This window comes from Nicotiana sylvestris, chromosome 2 (genome assembly GCF_000393655.2).
Source record: "Nicotiana sylvestris chromosome 2, ASM39365v2, whole genome shotgun sequence".
NCBI lineage: Eukaryota > Viridiplantae > Streptophyta > Magnoliopsida > Solanales > Solanaceae > Nicotiana > Nicotiana sylvestris.
This window is the reverse complement of record NC_091058.1, coordinates 88,263,499-88,281,796: the sequence shown is the minus strand read 5'-3', so window position 1 is coordinate 88,281,796 and position 18,298 is coordinate 88,263,499. Positions and strand designations below refer to the sequence as shown.

The 18,298-nt window shown below is 38.0% G+C and overlaps 1 protein-coding gene across 1 annotated transcript; it reads left to right on the top strand.

Annotated features, from left to right (window-relative positions):
* Positions 1–292: 292 nt before the first annotated feature.
* On the top strand, positions 293–12,603 carry LOC104210982 (small ribosomal subunit protein mL103 (rPPR7)). Its single transcript, XM_070166119.1, is given in 5 exon segments — positions 293–298; positions 1,354–1,816; positions 1,819–2,121; positions 3,167–3,175; positions 12,164–12,603. Coding segments are annotated over 5 exon segments (1,221 nt in total).
* Positions 12,604–18,298: the final 5,695 nt, after the last annotated feature.

Here is an 18,298-nt window from a genome sequence, read left to right as displayed (position 1 = left end):
ATATTTGTATAAAATCAGATAATCAAGCCGAATATAACAGTTGAGCGACCGTGCTAGAACCACGGAACTCGGGAATGCCTAACACCTTCTCCCGGGTTAACAGAATTCCTTATCCGGATTTCTGGTTCGCAGACTGTAATACAGAGTCATTCTTTTCCTCGATTCGGGATTAAAATTGGTGACTTGGGACACCCTAAATCTCCCAAGTGGCGACTCTGAAATAAATAAATAAATTTCGTTTCGATTGTCCTTTAATTGGAAAAAACTCCCTGTACCCTCGAGGGGGCGGAAAATGGAGGTGTGACAGAGCCAACCAACCCGATCACATGTAGAACCGATAAACAACGCAATAAAAAGTAGAAATGGGGGAAACAGAGGGGTAACTCATGAGACGACTGGTCGGGTTGTCACAGTCAACAACCATACACCGACAAAAAATACCTTAAACCCCAAACTTAAGACCCCACAATCTCAATTTTGCCACCAATTTTTTTATTATACAAACAAAAAGGCCAAAACCACACGAACCATAAACTACACAAAAACCCAAAAACAAATCTATCTTGAATAAACCCTAACTGAAAAACCACCTAGACAACCCATGCAAACAAAATCCACTCATAAACAATACAGCCAACGGTCAACTTTAAAGATTTAAGCTCATACTCAAAACCATAATAACATTAAAGAACAAAATCCCTAAAAGTTCCTAATTCGCGGCAAACATAAGTAAGAAAAATACATATAACAGCTTAAACAAACAGTTACTTGAAGAAAGCAATTACCTTTAACTGCAGTTGTAGAAGAAAGCATGTGGAAGGAATTGATTGTAATGGGTGCATGAACCATAGGTCATTTCATTCTGAGGGAGATGAAAATAGCGATGGGAAAATGGACTAAATTGTACCGATGGGTCTAACTTAATTGGTTGGGTAGGCGAGTTTTAATTAAAATTTGGGGCAGGTTAGTTGGTCCAATAAGAGGATGCCACGTGCTCCTTAAAAATTTGGGAGGGTGTTTTTAACGGGTAGAGGATAAATGTGCAACTAATGTTTAATGGGGGAGGGGGAGGGGGATATGTTTGATAAGAAACTCAAACGGGGGATAAGTAAGTCCTATTTATGATAGTAGAAGGACAAATCAGACCTTTAACATTAACGAATCAAAGCCTATCCTCTACTCGTGTAGAAACTTGAGCATCAAAACCTACTCCATTTTCACCCAGTCAACGTCAAAACCTTAGAACGTCTCCTTAAGCCCTACTCCATTTTCACTCTTGAGTGGCATATCAAAACTCATCCCTGACCCCACTAAACCCTAGAACAAATGTCTTTTTCCGTCACTTTGCGCTAGGCATGCCACCTCTCAACCATTGTGGCCGCTGTTTCGTCAGCTTCCAGCACCACCATCTCTATCTCCAAAGCTAAATCAAAGCTCAAAGCCGAGCACGACCCTGACAAAGCCCTAGAGATTTACTCTTCCGTTTTCGACCGTTATATTTCCCCTTAGTCCTCCCGCTATGCTCAAGAATACACAGTCAAGCACCTCACTAAACCCTACCATTTCTCCGACATTGAAAGTTTCGTCGACTTTCACAAGAATAGCTCACAAATTACTCAAGAGCCTTTTCTTTCATCCATAATTCGTTCATATGGAGTCGTTGAAATGTTCGATCACATGCTTAATATTTATCATGACATGGATGATTTAGGCACCCCCAGATCAACAATTTCCTTCAATGTGCTTTTATCAGCTTGCATGCACGCAAAACAGTATGATCGTTTCCCTCAGCTGTTTGATGAAATTCCGGTAAAGTATGTATTTTGCCCGATAAAGTCTCATATGGTATATTAATTAGGTCATATTGTGAAAATGGATCACCAGAAATGGCAATGGAAATGCTTAAGAAGAAGGAAGAGAAAGACCTGGAGATTACTACTGTTACTTTCACTACTATACTGCACTCGTTTTATAAGAACGGGAAGAACGATGAGGCAGAAAGAGTTTTGAATGAGATGGTTAATAGAGGGTGTGGACCAGATGTTGGTGCATACAATGTAAAGACTATGAACATTCAGGGTGGTGATCCGGAGGGCGTGAAAGCATTAATTGAGGAAATTAGTTGTTGTTTTATACTTCAATACCACACAAGAGGGGGGATGATTTGTGTGGTGTCTAATTTTTCGCTTAACCTGATTCTAGAAGGACATAGTTCTTCTATGTGTTCCAACTACTACTGTTGCGGAATAATATGTACAGAAATTAAAGAACACAAAGATTTTACATGGAAATTAACTGACTCAAAAGGTAAAAAAAATCACGACCTACTTTCCATTAGGATTTTCCCAAACTCTCCACTAAAATCACTGAGCTAAAAACTGCATTTACAAAAACTCTTTTGTAAACCTAGGACTAACTCTAATCCCGTTGTAGCACACAGCCTCAATTGTTGCGACAACTTCAAGTTAACTCTAACTTGAAAAACTCTGAGTACCTAATACAATTGCTTCTAGATAAAGTTGAAAGGTACAATATGAAAATACCTACTACAATTGAACTAGAATAAAAGACAGACACTTGGAACTGGTTCTTCTATCTAGTTCAAGTAGCTTCAAGTTTGCACGCTTGAATCACACACAAATTGCTTGCAAAATTGCCTTGTTGTTTTACTCTCAATTCATGTTTAACTTCTGCTTATGCGCGTTACCTGTAAAAGAGAACAACGCTGATATTTATAGAATTAGTAAATAGAGATTGACTAGAATTCTGATGCTACTCTTCCTTGGTAGAAGAGTTCTAATTGATCTCAACCTCTAACTCCATCCTTCACTTAAACCGTATTCTCTTTGAGTAAGGCGTCCTTCTCGTTCTCCAATATGCAACCTTTTCGATTAGGACCAAGAGATATTACTTCTTTCAAGATAAGTTTATCTCCTTCACGTGCATCTCACATGCTTAAGTCTATCCATATCTTTGCTCTACTAGGATGGATCTGGTTCATGTCTGAGTTCCTTTGTCAGTCTTCAAAACTAACCTTTACTTAGGCCAACAAATTCCCCCTTTTTAATGATGACAAACTCTGTGCTTTTCATATAGTAGGCCCTGCCAGAACTCAGCTCAACATTAATGCAAAGTTAGAAATTTTTCACTTATTATCAAGGACCAGATTCATTAGGTTATAAACATCACTATTAAGAATATAAAACAAAATATCTTTTCCCCTTTTGGCATCATCAAAAAGTTGCATAAACAAAGTGTGATTCCCAAATTTTAAAAATAACTCATGGCCACTGAGGCAACTGCAAATGCATTCATGGACTACTCATCAGTAATAAATTACACATATTCAAACTATCAAGAAAAAATAAATAGTCATCAAGAGCAAAAATAGCAAACTTCATTGATAGAGAATATGATTCTGCCACAATCCCAAAAAGAAACAAAAACAGTGAAAACATGAGCAAAACAAGAAAAAAACCCCTAATCTGGGTCACTGAAAGGTCTGGACAAGGTTCAAGAAATTAAGGCTAAAGAAATTAAGGGTTGGAAGAACTAGAGGGTTGGGTTTTGGCTTGGAGAAGGTGCATCATGTCTTGAAGAATGCCATCATTCTTCTCCTTTTCCTTTGTGAGCTCAATTCCGAGAGCATCTCTCTCAGATTCAACCTCTGCCAAACGAGTCTTTAGCCTAGCTTCTCAGCATCTTTAGCCCCACTCTCTTATAATAGAGCTCTGACATTGCTACTGATAAGTGTCTTTTTAGATGAACCAGGTTCATTTGGAATGGCATTGACCTCATAATCACAAGCAATCAACGTATTGATTCCAAAATGGTCTTTGTATGTGGCCATCTCCCACTTCTTCAGTGGCACCTTACAACGAGCAAGAACAGTAGTGAGAATAAAACCATAAGGAGTGGCATGGGCCTTGGATCCTTTAATAACCCTATCAAGTAGCTTGATCATAAATGCAGGCTAGTTGATCTGTCGCCCACTTTTAAGACACTCCATCAAAATCAAATCCATGTATTTAGCAATGTGTCTTCTTTCCTGCCTAGGTAGCAAACACTTGTTGACAAATTCAAACAGGACTTTGTGGCATGGCTTCATTTCACTCTTATACACTACCATGGGCTCATTCACTTCTGTGACATCACAGAACTTTCTAGTAATGGCAAGGGCAGTAGGAAGGGAGTCTAAACTAGTCCATTTTTGCCTTGTGTAGTCATCATATCCTTCAGAAGGAATGTCAAGGATTTCACCCAGCTCTTTTGCATCAAAAGTCACTTGAACCCCTTTCACCTAGCTGGTAACTCTGCCATCCTTGACCTCTGCATTGGCCATGAACTCAATAATCTCATTTATCATGATCCTGCCATCCAACTGAAGGACCATGTCCTTCCATCCCTGAACAACTAGGGCATCAACCAGTCGAACCATCCCTGGTTCCTCCAAATCCTTCAAAAGTCTACCCCTCAAGATGGTTCATTTTCCAAACTTGGCTCGTTTGCCAAGATGGTTCGTTTGCCAAACTTGGCCAGCTTATCTTGTTCATTGTCAGATTCACCCTCTTCTTCACCACTCCAATCTTCTTCCTCGGTAATTTTGACTTGCTTGGCTTTCACAACAGACCTTGTTCTTTTAGCCAAAAAGAGGGTTCAGTAGACTTGGATACAGATGAAGACTTCTTTGAGGAAGTCTTAGTCTTCTTGGGCTTAGGGGTCTGAAACTCCACCTCCACAATCACATGTTCACCTTGATGAACCGGGTCCATCTCATCCACATCAACACCTCAACAGGCTCTGCCACCTTAGCTTTCCTTTAGTCTATTCTTTTCGTCTTACTTTCTTCCATAGCTTTTTGCAACTCATCCTCACTCTGCTTTAACTTACTTCTTGTGGCCCTTCTTTTTGGTAGAGGAATATAAATAGTTGTTGGAGAAGCAGCCTTCCTTTTCTTGAAGGTTCTTGCAGTGCTAGGAACTTTTGGTGTTGGAGTTCTCTTTTTCTTGGGGTTATAGCTTGCACCAACCTTCTTCAGAAGATCTGCTAGGGTTTTCTCAATAGATAAACCAGGTTCATCTGCATGTGAACTTAGATTCACAAGCCCTTCAGCAGCTTTCCCTAAACCATTTCCCTCTGTTTTCTTGCTACTCTCTATCACCTTTTCTGGCTCAGCTCCACAGATAGCCAGTTTAACCGCTTTAGAGGTGGGTGAGGAATCATCCACTTCTTTCCCTTTTCCCCTCACATCATTACAAACAACCTCATTCTCAGTTTCTTTTCCTTTTATATTTTTACCTCTTCTCCTTCTTGACTCAGTCATTTCCACATTCACAACAAACCCAACCAAAACAAAATGATTTTCCAAATTTTCAACTACAACAGAACATACCTCAGAAGGGGGATTTTGCACAGATGTTGCCTGATCAGAAGACCTAGTTCTTTCCCCTCACTCGTAGACTTGAAAGAATCATCAGAATTTTTAGAATCTTGGGCTTGACTAGCCTTTAATTTTGAATTTAGTTTTCTTGAAAGCGCACCTATAGCCACATTTTTGCGAGCAAGCATCTTCACTCGCCTTCACCTAGGTTGGGGGTTATGCTGGGTGGAGGAGTAGTAGAGGAATCGGAGGGGGTAGGTGGTGGAGGTGTTCCAGGGTTATCTTAGGGGTTGGTCATCTTCGTTAATTCAGGGAGAAACTTTTGATTTTAGTGTTAGAAGAGAGAAAAGTAGAGAATGGAAATTTTTTTGACGGTTTTGAGAATTATGGGAGTGGCAGTGATGATGATGATGGATTTTAAAAGGAGAATGTTAATTAATGTCCAACAATAGCTTTTGTAGTCAATTAGAAGTCCAATCACTATGAAATTTCAGGTTGAATAGGCGATTAATCTTCCCTAGAATCTAGGCATTTTAATACGGTGAGGAGTCTAACTGAAACGGAACTGGTTCAAACTAAAAAGGATAGGTTTTTGAAGTTTCTGAACATAGGTAGGACTCTGCTCATGAATTAAATATTATTATTTCTAATTGTTCAAAGTGTATAAACATACCTCGTTATTCAGATGAACTAGGTTCTTCACTAAGAATCCTCTTGATCATGCCTTAATTTGCCAAAATAAAATAAATTTTGTTAGAGATCAGTGAGTCATATCAATACATGGCACAAGAGTATACTATTTACAGTATGAGACTGAGCAAAGATTAATCTAGTTATTTATACAAGTTCTAAATTTCCTAACCAAAAAAATCATTTTTTTTCATTGTGCATTCTGAACTGGTTCCATTAGGTGATCTTAATCATCTCTAGTTTTAATATGTTCCTTTCAAAGCTTTCTCTACTCAGTGCTTTTGTAAAGATGTCAGCAATCTATTTATCAATAGTACCAAATTCTATAGTGATCAGTCCTTTCTCATAGTTGTCCCTCAAGAAATGGTGTCTAACATCTATGTGCTTAGGTATCTTATGATGAACCGGGTTCTTAGTCATACTAATAGCACTAGTGTTATCACAGAAAATAGGAATGCAACCAACTTCAATTCCAAAATCCATCAACTATTGTTTGATCCACAACAATTGAGTACAACAGGAAGCAGCAACAACATACTCAGCTTCAGCAGTAGATAAAGCAACTGAATTTTGCTTTTTAGTAGCCTAAGACACAAGACATGAACCAAGGAAGTGTGCCATACCTGAGGTGCTCTTCCTATCCACAAGGAAATCTGCATAGTCAGCATCAGCATATCCCACTAGGTTAAAGTTACTACCTTTTGGATACCAAAGGCAAAGGTCAGTAGTGCCTTTCAAGTATCTCAGTATTCTCTTAACAACAGTCAAGTGGGATTCCTTTGGATTTTCTTGAAATCGAGCACAAAGCCCTACACTAAAAATAATGTCAGGTCTGCTAGCAGTAAGATACAAAAGTGAACCAATCATACCCCTATACAACTTCTGATCAACAGATGAACCAGGTACATCTATGTCCAATTTTGTGATTGTTGCAATATGAGTGTCTATTTCCTTTGATTCTATTTTTTAAAACTTCTTAATCAACTCTTTTGCATATTTCTGCTGATGGATCATAGTTCCATTTGAGTTTTGTTTAATTTGTAAGCCTAAGAAGAAATTAAGCTCACCCATCACACTCATTTCAAATTCACTCCCCATAATTTTAGCAAATTCCTTACTTAGTTTTTCAGTGGTTGCCCTAAAAATTATGTCATCAACATATATTTGTACTACAAGAAGATCCTTACCTTTTTCCCTCAAGAATAGAGTGCTATCAATTTTACCTCTCTTGTAGCTATGTTCAAGCAAGAATTTGGATAGTCGTTCATACCATGCTCTAGAAGCCTGGTTGAGTCCATAGAGTGCCTTGTCTAGTTTGTATATATGACCCGAACACTCCTTGATTTCAAACCCTGGAGGTTGTTTGACAAATACTTCTTCTTTTAAGTATCCATTTAGGAAGGAACTCTTGACATCCATCCGGTGAAAAGTAAATTCCATGTATGCAGCAAAGGCTATGATGAGTCTTATTGTTTCCAACCTTGTAACTAGAGCAAAGGTCTCATCATAGTCTATGCCTTACTCTTGGCTATAACCTTGAACCACCAACCTTGCCTTGTTCCTTGTAACAGTTCCATCTTCATCAAGTTTGTTTTTTGAAGACCTATTTAGTGCCAATTACTGATCTGTCCTTGGGTCTTGGAACCAGTGCCAAACTTGACTCCTTTCAAACTGATTGAGTTCATCTTGCATTGCATTTACCCAATATGCATCCTGCAAAGCATCAACAACATCTTTAGGTTCAATAAGAGATAGGAAAGCATCAAAAGCACATACATTCTTTAATTGAGATCTAGTTTTAATTCCAAAAGTTGGATCAGTAATTATGTTCTCAATGGGATGAGAACTTTGATACTTGTAAGGTTTCACAACCAACTGGTTTCTGTTTGATGTTTCTCCCATGTTCTGTTGCTGAGGAACATGCTCATGGACAGGTTCTATTTGGGAATTAGATTCAGTTCTTCTTTGTTCAGTTCCTCCTGTCAGGTTGCCCTGGATGGAAGAACCTGTTCCATCACCTATTCCTTCTTCTGGTGCAGCTTCAGCTTGGGCTTTGACTTCATTTAAACCTTTTACCGGCCCAAAAGCTTCATCTTCATGTTCTTATCTCTCAAAAAGAATGTTAGTTTCATTAAAAACTACATGTATACTTTCTTCTACACACAGCTCTTTTGTTGTACACTTTATATGCTTTGCTATATGAAGAATATCCCAAGAATACTCCCTCATCACTTCTGGGATCAAACTTACCTAGGAGTCCTTTCCATTGTTGTGCATAAAGCACTTACATCCAAATGCCCTAAAATGGGATATATTTGGTTTTCTCCCTTTAGGTAACTCATAGGGAGTCTTCTCTATAAGAGGTCTAGTCATGCACCTATTAATGATGTAACATGCAGTGTTTACAGCTTTTGCTCAGAAGTAATGGGGCAGTTTACTAGAAAGAAACATAGTCCTAGCCATATCTTCAAGTGTCCTATTCTTTCTTTCAACTACTCCATTTTGTTGTGGAGTCCTAGGGGCAGAAAAATTATGATCTATGCCATGCTCATCACAAAATTCAGCAAACTTAGCATTTTCAAATTCAGTTCCATGGTCAGACCTAATTGGTGCAAGTTGATTACCTAGTTGTTTCTGAGTTTTTCTAACAAAAGAAGTAAACATGTCAAATGCTTCATCCTTAGATGTTAAAAACAATGTCCAAGTAAACCTAGAGTAATCATCAACAAGCACCATTACATATTTTTTACCACATCTGTAATGTTCTCATTGGACCACAGAGATTCATATGAACTAGTTCCATTGACCTGGTCGTGCTTACCACTTTCTTGCATTTAAAAGAGGATCTTACCTGCTTCCCCCTTGCACAAGTCTCACAAACTTTGTCTTCCTTAAACGTGATGTTAGGAAGCCCTATTACCAAGTCCTTGGAGACTAATTTGTTTAGTTGACTTAGACTTGCATGTCCAAGTCTTTTGTGCCAAACGAGGGGATCATTGTCCAACACACTTAAGCAAGTGAGTTCATTTTCTGAAAGAGAGGACAGATCTACAATGTATATATTATTTACTCCTTTTCCCTGCAAAACAATCTTGTCAGTGGTAAGATTTATCACAAAACATTTGGTAGAGGTGAATACTACCAAGTTACCTCTGTCACATAGTTATGATACATTGATTAGGCTATATTTTAAGCCATCTATCAAGTAGACATTCTCAATGGAATGTGAGTCTATCTTACCTGCTTTTCCGACCCCAATGATCTCACCTTTCTTACCATTTCCAAAGGAGACATTACCTCCTTTTAGGTCCTCAAGTGAAAGGAACTGATTCTTGCTTCCAATCATATGCTTTGAGCAGCCACTATCCATGTACCATATTTGGCTGCTCCCCTTCACTTGGACCTGCAAAAGGAACTCAGGGGTTTATCTTAGGAACCCAATCTAGTTTAGGTCCATTTCTATAGGCAAAAGGGTGAATTAAATTCTTTTTAGCCCATCCTAACAGCCTATTTTTCCCTTGAACAAAAGTTTTGTTCTTTTGACTGGCCTTTTCTTTTGTATTACATTCACTTTTGTAGTGACCAATCTTAACACAGTGTGTGCAGATCTTGTTCTCAAGAAGTATAATGTACTTGCTTTTAGGATCCCACTTAGGTGCAGGGGTCCTATAGCCAAGTCCTCTCTTATTGCTACTGTGGTGTTCTTATAGCCATGATAGTGCATCAGAGGACTTATTCCATTTACAAGTTCTGTCTAGTTCATGCTTAACCTTGCTTAGATCTTCTTTTAGGGCTCTTATCTGCTCATCCTTTTTGTACAACTCATCCTTCATTTTTCCTAGATTTTCTTCTAAGGTGAGATGTTTATGATCAGTTTTCTTTTTACCTGTTCCTAATTTCAGTTTTAAATTTTTAGATCTAAGCTCTAGCATAGTGGAATCGAGTTCAAAAACCTGGTTCTTCAACTCAGTATTTTTGCTATCACTTTTGCTAACCCAAAGTTCTAGATTTTTGCACTAAGCTTTCAAGATTACACATTCCTTAGACAACTGTTCCTTTTCATTGTTTATGACCTCAAATTCATCAATGAAATCTAGCAGTACCTCAGATAGACTTTCTTTAGACAAAAATTTAATATTGTCTTTGAGATGAATCACACTTACCTTTGGTTCCTCATCAGATTCTCCAATGGCCATAAGTGCCTGTTCATCTCCATCTTCATCTTCTGAATCCTCATCTGAGCTCTCTCCGTAAACAACAACTATAGCCTTTGTTTATCCTTTGTTCTTCTTGCGATGAAACTGCTCCTTCTTGTTATTTCTTCGTTCAGCCCTTTCCTTCTTCCATTCAATTTCCCATTAAGGACAGTTTTTGATTATGTGTTCCATCTTACCAAATTTGTAATAGCCCTCGTTGGTATGTTTTTCACGGACCCTTGGTTTGTTGTAAGTTGCACCTCTTGAAGAACCCTTTCCTATCATTAGATACTTCTTGAAATCCCTCGTGGTCATAGCCATTTCATCCTCCTCTAGAGAGTGGCAATGTTCTTTGATTCTCGAATAGCAGTGATTTTGCTTTCCCAAGTAACAGGCAAAACCCTTGTCAGAATTTTCTCAACCTTGTCTTCTTCAAGGATAATCCTTCCAAGAGACTTAAGTTCATTTGCTAGTGTTGTAAACTTTGTATACATATCTTAGATGGTTTATCCTTCCTTTATGGTGAAATTCTCATATTGAGAGTACAATAGTGTTCCTCTTGATCTCTTCACTTGAGGAGTTCCTTCGTGAGCCACTTGTAAAGTGTGTTAAATTTTCTTAGCAGTAGTACAACTTTGAATTCTACTGTACTCATCTAGACCAAGTCCACACACAAGCCATTTCTTGGCCTTAGCATTCTTTTCCCATTTCTTCAAGTCCTCAGCATTGTAGTCAGCTCTTGTCTTTGGTACATCCACTCCTTCAGCATTCTTCTTCATGGTAGCCAAGGGACCATCAGTAACAATGTCCCATAGTTCATAATCCTCTCCGATGATGTGATCTCTCATCCTATTTTTCCACCAGGAGTAGTATTGGCCATTGAAGAGTGGAGGCCTAGCAGTGGAATGTCCTTCCCACTTTCCAGGTGGTGCACTCATCTTGATCTATTCCTAAGGTGTTAGCCTCTTTAAGGATAACCTGCTCTGATACCAATTGTTGTTTTATACTTCAATACCGCACAAGAGGGGGGGTGATTTGTGTGGTGTCTAATTTTTCGCTTAACCTGATTCTAGAAGTACCTGGTTCTTCGATGTGTTCCAACTACCACTGTTGTGGAATATTAAGTACAGAAATTAAAGAACACAAAGATTTTACGTAGAAAATACCTGGCTCAAAAGGTGAAAAACTCGCGACCTACTTTCCAGTAGGATTTTCCCAAACTTCTATTAAAATCACTGAGCCAAAAACTGCATTTACAAAAACTCTTTTGTAAACCTAGGACTAACTCTAATCTCGTTGTAGCACATAGCCTCAACTATTGCGACAACTTCAAGTTAACACTAACTTGAAAAACTCTGAGTACCTAATACAATTGCTTCTAGATAAAACTGAAAGGTACAATATGAAATACCTACTACAACTGAACTAGAATAAAAGATAGACACTCAGGTTTGCACGCTTGAATCATACACAAATTGCTTGCAAAATTGCCTTGCTATTTTGCTCTCAATTCACGTTTAACTTCTGCTTATGTGTGTTACCTGTAAAAGAGAACAACACTAATATTTATAGAGTTAGTAAATAGAGATTGACTAGAATTCTGATGCTACTCTTCCTTGGTGGAAGAGTTCTAGTTGATCTCAACCTCTAACTCCATCCTTCTCTTAAGGCGTGTTTTTTTTGAGTAAGAAGTCCTTATCCTTCTCCAATATGCAACCTTTTCGATCAGGATCAAGAGATATTACTTCTTTCAATGTAAGTTTATCTCCTTCACGTGCATCTCACATGCTTAAGTCTGTCCATATCTGTGCTCTACTAGGATGGACCTAGTTCATGTCTGAGTTTCTTTGTCATTCTTCAAAACTAATCTTTACTTGGGCCAATATGAGTGGTGCAGGGTTAAAACCTGACACGATTAGCTACAATTACTTGATGACTTATTATTGTGAGAATAGATTGATCGATGAGGCGTAGAAGGTTTATGAAGATTTGGAGTCAAACAGGTGCAATCCAAATGCTGCAACTTTTAGGACTTTGAACTTTTATTTGTGTAAGAAGGGACGGTTTGAGACAGGGTATAAAGCTTATAATGAGACTGTGAGAGTTCACAAGATTTCGGATTTCAGTACACTAAAGTATTTGGTGGAAGGGTTGGTGCAGAGATCAAAGTTGAAAGAAGCAAAAGGGATGAGTAGGACAGTGAAGAAGAAGTTCCCTACTAACTTGGTAAAAGCTTAGACCAAGCTAGAAGAGGAGCTTGGTCTGGTTAAACTTGAAGCTCGTGATAAGAAGGCCAATCATACTAGTTGGATGTTGATGGATGATAGTGTTCCATAATTTATGAGGGCTTTTAGATCATTGAATTTCTCTTGTTTATCATGAGTTCACAACTTAGGAGTTGGGACCTACCATTTTCTTATGATCTTTATATAAAGTTTATATGGAGCTCTTCATGAAGTTTGTAAGCATACTTTTGAACATCTGTAAATGCTGTATGAGCTGAATGTCCTATTGATCCATTGTTTTTTTCTCTCGTAATCATAATAGTAACTGGTACTTTTGGTCTCTCTTCTGTGATGGCATTAATCAAATGTGTCGCCACAACTTTGACAATTAATAGCTTTTCATAGATGGTGGTTCAATGTGAAGGTTCTTTCTCTTGTATGCCGTTTGCTGATAGCTGATGACTTAAAAGGGCTTTGTACACCTTTTCTATGTACACTTTATATCATTGTTTCTGAGAAGGTGCAATCTGTTTCCTTCAGTGAAAAAGTGACTATTAAATTATAGAGCAATTGAGACATTCTGCTGCTCCGTTGATCTAGAAGTGAAGCCTCTGCAAGACACTTTTGGAGATAAAGTTGCTGAAGTCTTGGTTAATGTTGCACTATCTGTATGGGTCAAAATATGACCACAGATGGGTTATCATTAAAATAATTGTAAGAGGTCGACCAAGACATAGTCGTGCCCATGAGGGCGTAATAGCGATGAGCATCTCGGCCACTGCTGAGGTCGAGCCATCAAAAGGCTTACACGGTAGAACATATGTCGTAATACTTAGGCGAGTAAGGAAGAGTACAGTTTTGAGAGGGTATGCTGGTTAAAGACCATTAGATAAAGGGTAAATTAGTAATATATATGTGAGAGAAAAAGGCAAGAAAGAGGGGGGTTCCCATCAGAGAAAAAGGAGGAACAATGTATCAAAGATGATATCTGGAGAGGACCTCCAACAACAAAGCAAAGGCCTAGATTTTGGTTACAACCTTTTGTAATCATCTTTGTTGAATGAATAAAGATAGATCTCATAGTTATCAACGACTTTTCCTCCTTTCCTTCTTTGCTCTCACAAGTACGGAACAATGTATCAAAGATGTAAGCTTATCATTTATGTTTGATGTCTTTTAATCATCTTAAGAAATGTTATATAAGCTCGCCCCCATTCGATTCTTATATTCAATATGCTTAGATCTAGAGTTAATTACGTTTGACTAAGATTTATCCTCCATTTTATTTATTAATTGGTTTAACGAAAAGCTTAGCGTTTTTTGGTCAAACAATTTGGCACCGTCTTTAGGGATTTCTTAGCCAAATTTCTTAGTTTCCTTTAGATCTAGAACCAGCCAAGTATCACTACCAGGCTGTCATAGCCTTACCATCTCAGTATAAACACCAACTCGAAAGAACTGTAGGCAAGCTTTTGAGATAACCAACCAATCTAGGTCAGATCTCTACATAAAATAGAAATTGTGACCGATGTCTATGCAAAACCCACGCCTTACCTATAGCGATGGGTTTGGCATGCCATATGCATGTTTAAAGTAGAATCACTGTCACTATGCGCTTGGCATGACCGCAATACCAATTGACGTATTCACCTTATATACCGACCCGTACTCCCATCTCTTAGGAAGGAACGATAGCCTACTGTATGATCCTTTGAAATAGCGGGCATATCTTGCCTTATTTTCGTACCCACATGCACTGGATGATTTATGAACAAAGTATGACATGTTTACCTTATTGTTTATACACATCGGACGGGGTCGGATTGGGACTCGATTTCGACATCCCAATGGGCAAGGTAAGTCCAACCCACGAGAAGCCTAGATGCGATTAACGACGGAGCCAAACATGGCCACAAAATCTAAAATCATCATTCGAGTACGAGGCAAAGCGAGCAACCCAACGGCGTCGTTCCTCCTTTCACTGACTTACCAGGTCAAAGGTAACAAGAAATTTTGTTTGGTTTTCATTTATAACAGAAACGGTTCAGCACAGGTCGATTATTAAGAAAATCTCCAGAATAGGCAACTCACCCATGAAACGCACAATAATCTCCAATGAAAGCAAAGTTAATTGAACTGGGACTCACCCGTGAAACGCACAATAATCTCAAATCAAAGCAAAGTTAAGCGAACTGGGACTCACCAAGGAAACGCACAGTATTCTCCAGTGAAAGCAAAACCAAGCACGTCGGGACTTACCCCGACACACGCATAACAGTATGGTGATGTGTAATGTTCTCCAATAAAAATAATACAATGGGTTACAATTCGACCTCGCTCGAATTAACACCTTTATGGCCACCGGCTATCGTCAAACAAGTTACAGTTCGACATCGCTCGAATTAACACCTTTATGGTCACCATCCATTGTCAAATGGGTTACAATTCGACCTCGCTCGGATTAACACTTTTATGGCCACCGGCCATCATCAAACGGGTTACAATTCGACCTCGCTCGAATTAACACCTTTAAGGCCACCGACCATCATCAAACGGCTTATATGTTATGCCCTGCAGCATTACATCGATGTTATGCTCTGCAGTATTATATTACGATGTTGTTACGCCTTATAGTAACACATTACGATGATGTTACGCTTCGCAGTATGAAGTTACGATAGTGTTGCACCCAGCAGTATTACATTATGGTGATGTTATGCTTTGCAGTATTAAGTTACGACAGTGTTGCACCCAGCAGTATTACATTACGATGATGTTACGCTTCGCAGTATTAAGTTACGACGATGTTGCACCCTGAAGTATTGTACGTAAAATTTATCGTAAGGTTATTGACATCCGTCCAAGTAAAAGATTATTTGATGATTATAAGGATTATGCTATTTCACAAGTGATTAGTAAATTCCTGAAGGTGAGAGGGGAAGCAAGTCAAAGAAAATGGATTTCGTTAAAATTTGGCATGTTGGGATAAAATATGGCCCGAGCTAAAATACCCGGCATTTATTGACTAATACCATACAAGGTACCATATGGCCATGATAGTAAGGTGTATAAGGTATGTGAAGAGTGAGTAATATTTTAAGTAAGTGAAGATAATTCTTAATTATATGGATAATTATTAATTATTGGATTACTAGGGGATTAATGGGTTGATTAGGGAATTAAGTGGATGATTATTGGATAAGCCTTATAATCATTTATGTGGCTGCCATAGAGGTCTTGAATAATGACTAATGGTCACATTTGAATAGGTGGCAACAAATGGATAATAATTCATATCATGAAAACATGAGCAAGACTACTTTATAATGTCAACACTACAATTAGAAAAACCTTTGCACGTTAGTTTTTACAAAAAAAATTGCTACACCACTTCATACCTTACATTTTGATATACCATCCCTACAAACAATAACACCAAATAAAAATTTTAGTTATCTCCTACAATTAGAGCTTATGAATGACTTGATTGTTAGGAAGTTTTATAGAAAACAGAACGTTGCCATCTTATAACATTTTCAACAAAATTCTGATTTTCAACACTTCATTAACCACGAGAAGTTTTAGAAGCCTAACAACATAAAAGTTTTGCGGTTATGAAGGAGTACGGGATATTACCTAGTTAATTATTAAAATTATGAGATAAGCCTAAACTAAACCAAAAACCCTCCCCCATGAAATGTAACGTGACAAGCATTAGCTAGACCACATAAAATGACTCTTAGTCATTCAAAAGATTAGGTGGATAACTAAGAAACATCTAGAATTTAATTTATAAAAAGTCACTACGCCCCATTTTCATTTAGACTAAAGAACCAAAAATGGTCCAAAGTCATACAGAATCCAAACGTCCATTCCTGCTCCATTTTTATATAGAAAAATGAACCAAAATAAAGGTCCAAACTCATAAGGAAAGGAACGTTCATTCCTGGTTGGAATATCTCAAGAACAGAAGCCAAAAAAAACTCAATTCAGTGTTGCGGTTTTAAATTGCAACAACACAATTCCAACGAGAATTTGTTAGAATCGTAGCAAATTAAAATTTTGCGGTTCTAGAGGAACACGTGCAATCTTCTCCAAGAGTGTTATACTGAGTTTTTCCTACTCTAGGTATGTTAAGGCTATCCCTTCTTTCTTTTGGCATGATCCATACAATACGAACAAAACATGCAAATGCATAAATTCCATCAATGACTCTATTCATAGATGTATGAGAGACATCTATGTTCTTGAATTTCCATGTGTCATAATATTTTATCATCTGTTCATGGGTCTCAGAAAAATATGAAAGTTAAAAAGAGTTTACTATATGATATTACTCAAAGGCAAAATGGCTTATGACATCCCGAAAGATTTTATTAACGTGCTTTTCATGCATTGCATTCATGTACATTGACCCATGATCAGATGGCATTATATACGTGTATATATATATATATATATATATATATATATATATATATATATATATATATATGTATATGTGATATGGGAAAGGCTATGATGGTATATACGCACCATCACCTGATCAGCTGGTATACGTTAATGATTTGCCCATAGTGGCCAAGATGATATGAGAGGATGCCCTCAAGGCTTGATGATGTTATGAACACATGTACCTATACACAACATGACATTCATACGCATATACATGACACTAGAATTATTTCGTGATTTACAAAATTATTCAAACTTACAGGTTGAGTCATGTACTCTATATTTCTTCCATGTCTCTTATGTATTTATTTATGTGCCTTACATACTCGGTACATTATTCGTACTGACATCCCTTTTACTTGGGGATGCTGCGTTTCATGCCTGCAGGTCTGGATAGACAGGTCGAGAGCCCTCCAAGTAGGCTATCAGCTTAGTAGAAGATATTGGTGCGCTTCATTTGCTTCAGAGTTGTTTGTTTGGTTGGTATGATTTAGACGTGTATTATTTGGTATGGCGGGACTTTGTCTCGACCTTTATAACATTTATGTACTCTTAGAGGCTTGTAGACATATGTCGTGTACATGAAAGATTGTATGGCCTTGTCGGCCTATGTCTTGAGTTTTTAAATAATCATGTTGGCCTATTAGGCCCGTATGTCACGTGTATATGATAATGTAATAAGAAAGATACGTTACGTTGGTACTCGATTTAGTAAGGTACTGCGTGCCCGTCGCAACCCATCTATTTGGGTCATGACAAAAGTGGTATCAGAGCAGTTCTGTCCTATGGAGTGTACAAGCTGTGTCTAGTAGAGTCTTGTTTATGGGTGTGTCTTGCACCACACTTATAAGTAGGAGGCTACGAAGCATTTAGTATTGCCACTCTTTCTTCTTACTCTAGATCGTATGGTAGAGCTCATTTATAAGAATTCAAATTCCGAAATTCTATTTTATTCGTAATAAAACGATACCTACATCCGGAAAGAATGTTGGAAAGAGAGATAGTTGAGAAAGAGCTGAGTCAGAGGAATTGGATTTTTGTATGATGCCTACGATAAGTAAATGTGAGGTCTTTAGCAGATCATGGGTGTACTGAAAGGTGTAAGCTTCCTGATAAGAAGCCTTAAGGGAAGAATGCCTATCCATATTTATGGTGAAAGACAATGATAGATTAACAAGATAAATATAAGTTTCAACAAGCAAAAGAAGCAAGATGAAGAAGGATACGAGGTGCCCAGTTAATGAAGGTTAACAACGTTTATAATTCAGGCAGAGGAACATAAGCTTTTTGAGTTATATTCAACAGTAACAGAGGTATATACAATTGGATGCACCCATTCCATACATGCCCTA